Here is a 10,000-nt window from a genome sequence, read left to right on the forward strand (position 1 = left end):
CGTCCTCTCTCTCCGGTGTCTCGCAAAGTTCTCTCTCACACTTTAACATGTACACACACAATTCAACTAGGGTAACAGACATCCAATCAAAATCTTAGTAACCAATAGTAGCACAACATCCCAAAGAGATAACACGTTTCATTGGCTAAAGTCAAGAAGGGAGGGGGGGGGAGGTGTGTTGGGGGCTTAAACCCTCCAGCCCAGCTGGGAGCTGATTCATCCTATCAAATTCAAAGGAATTCACACCCTCTTGACAAAACTCCGAATCCCCCGAGATACTGAGTCAGGCAGGCGGCATATTACATAACTTATGGAAAGCCGTTTGGCTCATGACCATTACACGTGTAAAAAATTATTAATTCACGTGTAATAAATGATTAATGCACGTGTAAGAAATGATTAAATACACGTGTAATAAATATTTCATGCACGTGTAAGAAATGATTAAATACACGTGTAAAAAATGATTAAATACCCGTGTAAGAAATGATTAAATACACGTGTAAGAAATGATTAAATACACGTGTAAGAAATGATTAAATACACGTGTAGTAAATGATTAAATACACGTGTAAGAAATGATTAAATACACCTGTAATAAATTAAAACTTGAATCGGAAAATATACGACTTGCAAAGCAACAACTCTCGTCTATAATACTTCCGGTTCGCGCGCGATTGATCTCTTAAAATGGCGACGCCGCTAGAGGGGATTTTTTTGGATCAGACCCGCCAAAAGGTGAACCATTGCATCAATTTGTTGCAGTCTGGTAATGAGCCAGAAGAAGTTTGCGAAGAAGACGCATATAGTGTTTTTCATGTGGATTCCCAGTCCGAGTTTTTAAGTCGCTTAACCACGTGACTCCTGCATTTTAAACGCTTGTAAGAAATGATTCTTACACGTGTAATAAATAATTAATACACGTGTAATAAATGATAAATACACGTGTAATAAATAATTCACACACGTGTAACAAATGATTAGATACACGTGTAATAAATATTTCCTGCACGTGCAAAACATGATTAAATACACGTGTAATAAATATTCCCTGCACGTATAAGAAATGATTAAATACACGTGTAATCTTCTTCTTCTTCTTGGCGTTCGCAGAGGTTACACGATCAGTCCGGCACTGGTGAATTTCAATACACGTGTAATAAATGATGAATGCACGTGTAATAAATGATTAATACACGTGTAATAAATGATTAATGCACGTGTAATAAATGATTAATACACGTGTAAGAAATGATTGAATACACGTGTAATAAATATTTCATGCACACGTGTAAGAAATAAATACACGTGTATAAATTGTTTATTACACGTGTATGAATTATTTATTACACGTGTAATGGTTATGAACCAAACGGCTTTCCATAATAACTGACCACCTGCGGGCCCGAGGTATCCGCACAGAGATATAGAATATTCTATATCTCTGTGTGTACCCGTCTACAGCAAGTCTCTGACAAGTGCACCGCCTACTTCAAAGAGATAAGGAACTTGCTTCACCCTGCAGCTGGACACGGCTAGCGCATGCCAGCACTTTTAGTTTACACATAATGAATAGACACAAAACACAAACTGATCAGCAACAAAGACTAACTGGACAATGACAATAGTTTTACTCTTTTATTGGTGACAGTTCGCCCTATCACACTTCAAATAGAGATTTTTTGTTGTTGTTGTTGCGGAATCCTCTCGCTTTAAGATAACATACTGAAACGCTTATGATAAACTGATTCATAAACTCGCAAAGCCGTCTAATATTCCCATAACAACCCTTCCTCAAAACCGTCATTGTAGAGCACGGTAAGTTCTTCAACCTTCAGACATAGCGCAATTATTACCAAGGTGGGAATTCATGCATATTGTTTGGAGTAATTGAGACACCTTATGACTATACAGTGTTGGAGGCGTATCAGTGGAAAGGAGGCCCTGAAGACAAGGCGACGATCAAGGCATGTCTAGGAGGCAGCGCGTCCTTCACTTGGTCTTTCGTGACGGGACGTGGAGAGACCATACTCGGCCGTGACTGGTGGTTTCAGGTTCGCCGAATTAGCTTCCACATTTGTAGTAAAATATATACTACGCAAACAATGTGTGAGTGATGGAAACACATCACTGACCACAGGCTCAATTGTACAGATGTTACTTCACGATTAAGATTTGATGTCATATCACGTTCGGCGGAAGGGTATAACGTGTTGCTATTCAACCTGTTTCATCAGCTTTGTCAACTCACAGTTCATAACACGTGACCATATTTCTCCAAGACACACACACTCTCTCTCTCTCCTCTCTCTCTCCCCTCTCTCTCTCTCACTCTCTCCCCTCTCTCTATCACTCTCTCTCTCCCCTCTCTCTCTCCCCCTCTCTCTCTCTCCCCTCTCTCTCTCTCCCCCTCTCTCTCTCTCCCCTCTCTCTCTCACTCTCTCTCTCCCCCCTCTCTCTATCACTCTCTCTCTCCCCTCTCTCTCTCTCTCCCCCTCTCTCTCACTCTCTCTCTCTATCTCCCCTCTCTCCCCTCTCTATCTCTCACTCTCTCTCTTTTATATATATATAGTTTTAAACTTTTCTGTGTCAGTGCAATCTGCTGTATACTACTAAATTCACACCAATGAACTAGCAATTCCCCCTCTATCTCTCTATTTCTCTCTCTCTCTCTCTCTCTCTCTCTCTCTCTCTCTCTCTCTCTCTCTCTCTCTCCCTCTCTCTCTATAAACAAGTAAAAATTCTTTCATATAATATTACACCATTGCTTGATATTCATAATGCACATTGAAATGTCTTTTTAATTGTTGGACATGTTAATTATGTAAATTGTATTGTACAGGGTGACACACAAAAAACGGTCATGTGGTGGTGTCCTTGATGATATCGGTCGTCCAGAGTGTGATTGTCTGTTAGTGTCTTTACCATTGAGGTTACGCACAGTCCCATGGGTTCTGAACTTGTTGACCCATCTGTAGATCATTGAGTGGACAGGAAATTCACGACATCCGAACCGTTCTTTGAATTGCAATTGAGCTGCATGGATTGACTTCAGCCGAAAATATGCCTCAACTATAAATGTCCTTTCCTCCGTAGTCCATGCCATATCGAAGCTCAAATGTGGTACACTCATAGAACATAGGTTCCACTTGGTAAATCTGAAAAATTAAAAGAATTGATTAATTATTTCAAAAGTTATTCAAGTTTAGGTGATGACCGGGTTTTTTTGCCCCCTGATCCAAGTGTGCCTGCAGCGCCGGGGAGCTCATATAGATCACATTTTTGTGCGCCAGCGAAACAAAGAGTTTTTGTAGTACAGACTTGACACTTTGGGGATGTCTGTTACATAGGCCAGGGATCGCGCTAGCTTTTTAAAAAAACGCGTAAGTCATACGCAACGAAACGAAAAAAACGCGTCACGGACCAATATTTTTGCGTACTACGAAAACACGTACAGATACAAACAAAACACGCACGAAAGACTTAAAGACACTCCTTACCTAAATACGGCGAGTTTTCCTGTCGAACTCCGCGCACGCCTGTCGAATAACACCCCTGCTGTCTCCAACCTTCGGGCCTTGCGAGTTTGTTTCCCGCTCTAATACGACTAGACACACTTTCCGTCTTTTGGAAGCGCGAGATGGGAGAGCAGCTAATGTCTGTTTCATTATCCGACAAGACATCTGGTAATACCCTCGTTACGTTCGTTTGCGATACTTCGAGGCAAAAAGAAACGGACTTTAGTTTTGACGCGCAGATTTCATGTGTGTCGTCACTTCTCGAGCCCTATAGTCAGTTTCAGGATCGGGTGATTATTAAGTCAGAGCAAAAGCGCTGCGTGAAGACAAGAAAAAGTTACAATATTTTTGCGTATGGCTTACGCGGCGCGGCGAAAAAAACGCGTCAGCGACTTTTAAAATGCGTCAAATACGCAAAAATCGTGCGTAAACGCGATCCCTGATAGGCTTGACCTAATGTGGCTGAAGTTTTGTGTTGATCTAAATAACATTTCTGAAGTTATTCGACTTTTGGTGATGACCGTATTTTTTGTGTCACCCTGTAGTTAACTTAACTTCTATTTCTTCTTGTTATTAATCAAGTTACCCTCAATGGGCGAGGGCCGGATGAAAAGAAGCATGTTTACATTGCTTATTCTGTTATCCTCGAAAAATAAAGTTCAATTCAATTCAATTCAATTTGAAATAAACAATTCCATTCTCTCTCCCTCTGTAATGAAAAATGATGTTCCTAGATATTTACAATCACATTTCAGTCTTGCCACAAAAAGATATGGGTCCCAGAATCTGATCCCCTCCATCCCTCGTCTAGACTTGCATAGGTCAAGTTCAGCTTTCTCATGAGCCTCTCTCTGGAATTCCATACCCATACACATCCGAAATACCGCTTCTGTGAAAACGTTTAGGAGCCAGTTCCATTCCCACTTGATGTGTAAACAGAATACTTTTCATGTCTGAAAGTTTTGTGTGTGTGTGTTTTGTTATTTTTGTGCATGTATGGATAAACATATTATACAAGCAAATGATCATAGTAATTCCTCTCCATAAGAAACATGATTTGTAATATGATTACATGTTAATCCCTTTTGTCATCAAATGTTTTGGATGTTTATAAATAATATTAATGCAATACGTTCAATGCCACAGTGTTGCAATGTCAACACTATTTTTTGTATGATTGAACTGTTTTCCCTTTTGTAGTGAAAATATGATTTTTGTTTTCTTATTATTATTAATATTATGTGCGTCCGAATTAAGGGTTTGTATAAGGGACAGGTTGTAAGATAAAACCTCTATCCTTTTGAAATAAAGTTTCAGTTTCAGATTCAGTTTCTTTCTCTCTCTCTCTCTCTCTCTCTCTCTCTCTCTCTCTCTCTCTCTCTCTCTCTCTCCACCTCTCTCTTTCTCCACCTCTCTCTCTCTCTCTCCACCCCTCTCTCCCTCTCTCCACCTCTCTCTCTCTCTCTCTCTCTCTCTCTCTCTCTCTCTCTCTCTCTCTCTCTCTCTCTCTCTCTCTCCCTCCGTCTATTTATCTCTCTTAGTCCCTCTTTAGGGCGAGGGCTGGATGTGATCTGCTTACTCTATTACCCTCGTTAAGTAAAGAATTGTTATTGTATCTCTCTCTCTCTCTCTCTCTCTCTCTCTCTCTCTCTCTCTCTCTCTCTCTCTCTCTCTCTGTCTATCTGTCTATCTGCCTGCCTGTCTGTCTGCCTGCCTGTCTGTCTAAATCCAAAAATAAAGAGACTGCCAACGCTCCAAAATTCAGAATAAAAAATTATAATTAATACCTCTTAATGATTGTGTCATCTCCCCGAGCGATAGCACCTCTTGCGAGCTAAGTCTTCTTTTGTTGTTTAATTAATATTTGTTTGTCTGTGCACTTAAAAGACCGCTGGGTCGACATATTTGGGAATGTAACGTATTGTTTTGTCAACAACAAACGTTCCAACAACTTACCTTTCTTGTTTTTTGTCTGTCTGTCTGTCTGTCTGTCTGTCCCCCCTCTCTCTCTCTCTCTCTCTCTCTCTCTCTCTCTCTCTCTCTCCTCTCTCTCTCTCTTTCTCTAACTCCTTTCATCAACTTCGCATGACAGCCCGACTGAGCAGAGAGATATGTATTTAGCGCATAGAATCAATAAACAAGTCGCGTAAGGCGAAAATACAACATTTAGTCAAGTAGCTGTCGAACTCACAGAATGAAACTGAACGCAATGCCATTTTTCAGCAAGACCGTATACTCGTAGCATCGTCAGTCCACCGCTCATGGCAAAGGCAGTGAAATTGACAAGAAGAGCGGGGTAGTAGTTGCGCTAAGAAGGATAGCACGCTTTTATGTACCTCTCTTTGTTTTAACTTTCTGAGCGTGTTTTTAATCCAAACATATCATATCTATATGTTTTTGGAATCAGGAACCAACAAGGAATAAGATGAAAGTGTTTTTAAATTGATTTCGACAATTTAATTTTGATAATAATTTTTATATATTTAATTTTCAGAGCTTGTTTTTAATCCAAATATAACATATTTATATGTTTTTGGAATCAGAAAATGATGGAGAATAAGATGAACGTAAATTGGGATCGTTTTATAATTTTTTATTTTTTTTTACAATTTTCAGATTTTTAATGACCAAAGTCAATAATTAATTTTTAAGCCACCAAGCTGAAATGCAATACCAAAGTCCGGGCTTTGTCGAAGATTACTTGACCAAAATTTCAACCAATTTGGTTGAAAAATGAGGGCGTGACAGTGCCGCCTCAACTTTCAGGAAAAGCCGGATATGACGTCATCAAAGACATTTATCAAAAAAATGAAAAAAACGTTCGGGGATTTCATACCCAGGAACTCTCATGTGAAATTTCATAAAGATCGGTCTAGTAGTTTAGTCTGAACCGCTCTACACACACACACACACAGACACACACACACACGCACATACACTACGACCCTCGTCTCGATTCCCCATCTACGTTAAAACATTTAGTCAAAACTTGACTAAATGTAAAAACGCTCGCGCTGGACCCGAGTACTCTTCAGACTGGCTCGCTCCCCCAGTATGAAAGTTTTTGTCTTGTGCATGTGGATTAAAAAAAAAGAAATTTTTTAAAATTTATTTTACACAATTAAAAAAATTATTAGAGTAAAATAAAACATTAAAACGATCATAATAAACAATAGTAAACAAGAATAAATTTTTTTTTAAAAAAATAGACCGCCCATGCCGGGAATCGAACCCCCGAACACTTGGATTTAAAAAAAAAAAAAAATTATTTATTTATTTATTTTACACAATTAAAAAAATTATTAGAGTAAAATAAAACATTAAAACGTTCATAATAAACAATAGTAAACAAGAATTAAAAAAAGAAAAAAAAAAGAAAAAAATAGACCGCCCATGCCGGGAATCGAACCCGGATCACTTTGGCCATAGACGAATCGCTTTTCACCCGGATCACTTATATTTAAAAAAAAAAAATAAAAATAAATAAAGAAAAAAATTGTAATTATTTTACACAATTAAAAAAATTATTAGAGTAAAATAAAATATTAAAACGTTCATAATAAACAATAGTAAACAAGAATTTAAAAATAAAAATAAAAAAATAGACCGCCCATGCCGGGAATCGAATCCGGTGTCGCTGGCTGGCTGGCTCTTCTATTAGCCGCACGGCAGTTCTGACCCACCGCGAATCGCGCCCGCCGTTAAGAGTCGTTTTTGTGATTTTTTTCGCATTTAGGTCCCAGGTAACATTATGAAGTTTTAATACGATCAATCGGACCTATTATCAAGTTAGTGTATCAACTTTTGAAAGACCTGCGCCCAGTAGTTTCCCAGCAATAAGCTGTTAAGTCGAGACAGACAGACAGACAGACAGATACACACACACACACAGACAGACACACAATTAAAGTCTGCTGGACCCTCCTACTGCGTACTCGGGGATAATTATATTAATAGTGTTTCGTGAGAATGAAAACAGAATTTGAACAATATCACAATACTGGTGTATGCAATTCAAATACTTGAATAAAAGAGAGAATATATATTTTACATTAACACATCATAAGCATATATAGTTTCAATGTCAATGGATACAAATAAATTGATCAGACAATATTTTGCCCAGGAATCAGACAATGAAAAGACCCAGATAGCAACCTACCAAAACAATCATTTCTACGCGACGGACAGAACGCGTTTTACTCTTCTCCACAACGCGGGATTGTCTGTTCACGATGCCAGACTTCAGGATTCCGGCAACTATTCTGTGCGAGTGGAGATTCATCAGGCAAACTCGTCTCTTGCTTCAGTTTGGAGGACGGTGACGCTGTCTGTTGCAGGTAATTGCGTTTTCATGTGATAGCTTTGTATGATGAGTATCAACTACCAGCAAGCGATGCCGGAGATAAAATAGTGTAAAGCAACATGATTGCTACATTCATCCATTTGATTTATTATTTCACGACTGTGTGAACATTTTGTGATTGTCAAAACAGAATGTCACACGCTGTCCTTCTTTTCCACTACTAAAGCAAACATGTGCAAGATTGTATGTTACACTCTTTGTATGTTACGGCTTCGTCAGACAATCAACGTAATCTCGTGTGGACGAAAACGTCTGTAACACGAGCAAGTCTGAAAAACAGGTACTATTTTATTTCACAAAACCAATGTAACATTCGTGGTTCAACTGTGGCAGGAAAAGTAAATTAAACGAGCGTAGTTAATAAAATACTGCTACAGCGGTCATATCGATCAGCACATTCAATTTTCGTTGCAGACAAAGCCCCAGCTACAAAAGATGGCGCCCTCTACGTCACACTGAATGACGTGGTTCGAGATGACGTCACAGAGGACTGGACACAGCAGCTACACTGTGGTCAATTTGTGGACATTGGTCAACCCCCTGTTGATGTCGTCTGGAAGGTTCGTGTGTGTGTGTGCGTACGCGCGCGGGTGTGTATGTGTGTGTGTGTGTGTACGTGTGTGTGTGTGTGTGTGCGTGTGTGTGCCTGCGTATGTGTGTGTGTGTGTGCTTGTTTGTGTGTAAGTGACTCTGTGTGTGTGTGTGTGTGTGTGTGTGTGTGTGTGTGTGTGTGTGTGTGTGTGTGTGTGTGTGTTGTCTATCTGTCTTAATACTATATAATTTCTGTGTGTGGAACTATCACAAACTCAGTTGTATTACTACTGTTGCATTTAGTTTTCACAGTGGACACACAGCACGACCTCAACCGACAGAACGGCAACTTTATTTCTGATTTCAGGACAGAACATGCTTTCAATTCTCGAATATTGATTGTCTGACAGACGCCATCAGGTGAGGTGAGGAAGAGCAGCTACCAAGACAATGGCACGTTCGTCCTGTCGCTGTCAAGCCCTGTCCAGGGAGGCATCTATTCCTGTCAACTGGCCCCCTCCGCCCCCGCTGTCCGCTGTCTGAACGCGAACTCCCCGCTGTTGGCTGCAGCCCAGCTCAACGTGGACGACAAGGATACCAGGTTGTCGCTCTTGGAGGCCCGTCTGATAGAGGCAGAGCAGGTCAACAAGGACCAGAATGGAGCCATGGAAGAGTTGACTGAGACTGATAACGACGTATTGAGACGTGAGTGCACAACACAAGAACAGGTTTAACACATCCAGATACCATTATTGATCTGAAAAAGTTGTTGTTCCATGTAGTAGAAATGTTGATTGGTTGGTTATCTTTTCACCCTGAATTTTGTTTAAAAAGATGAGAGGGCCTTGTCCATTTTCTTCACAGCGCTATTTGGCACGATCTCGTTGCTCAAGCACATAATATACAGATTTGGATTTGATTAGTTTCAAAATTACCATCTATCTAATTGGTTGGCTGGTATATCTACCTGTCAGCGGGGTACCTGGCTGCGTGGTTTTCCCAGTACAGCAGTGAATCGGGTTCTTCTTCTTCTTCTTCTTTTGCTTTCGGGAGAGACGAATCCCTTGTACGTTTTGTGTGTGTGCAATTTTGCAATGTTTCAAGGTTTTTGAGCTGATCACAGGGGGCCCTCTTGGGGCATAGGGATGAGGAATATGATTTACAGTTACATAGCAATTACGACAAGAACGGCATAGCAATTATTTAACCATCAAGTTGAGTAACAATACATATAGTACAGATTAACTTCATACACAAAAATATAACATTAAAGATAGCCGAGATCCACACACAGACAAACATTTCTGAACAAGCGCACATGGACGCACACACCTTCTAGGCGTCATGCAAACTAATAACAGAGAATAAGAATAAAGAATAAAATAAAAGATAAACAGAAAACAAACCTAAACTAATAATGTAACCACACATTTTCATAATTGCTCTGATAGAGAGCAAACCGGATGTTACCACTGCAAAATTCAGGCGTTGACTGAAGCTCTCAAGGTCATACACGCCGTATAGGTGGGGTTTCGGGTAGCATTTGCTGTACAGAATTCTGTACATGATTTTATCCCTATTTTTC

At 39.8% G+C, this 10,000-nt stretch overlaps 1 protein-coding gene across 1 annotated transcript in view; it reads left to right on the top strand.

Annotated features, from left to right (window-relative positions):
• The window catches only part of LOC138945985 (tenascin-R-like), a 26,527-nt gene that overhangs the window by 1,314 nt on the left and 15,213 nt on the right, over window positions 1-10,000 (top strand). Inside the window, exons 2-5 of the mRNA XM_070317518.1 lie at window positions 1,915-2,054; window positions 7,645-7,858; window positions 8,299-8,444; window positions 8,826-9,120. Of these exons, the coding sequence (XP_070173619.1) occupies window positions 1,915-2,054; window positions 7,645-7,858; window positions 8,299-8,444; window positions 8,826-9,120 (795 nt within the window). The remainder of the gene's footprint in view (window positions 1-1,914; window positions 2,055-7,644; window positions 7,859-8,298; window positions 8,445-8,825; window positions 9,121-10,000) is intronic.

This window comes from Littorina saxatilis, linkage group LG13 (assembly GCF_037325665.1).
Source record: "Littorina saxatilis isolate snail1 linkage group LG13, US_GU_Lsax_2.0, whole genome shotgun sequence".
Taxonomy (NCBI): Eukaryota; Metazoa; Mollusca; class Gastropoda; order Littorinimorpha; family Littorinidae; genus Littorina; species Littorina saxatilis.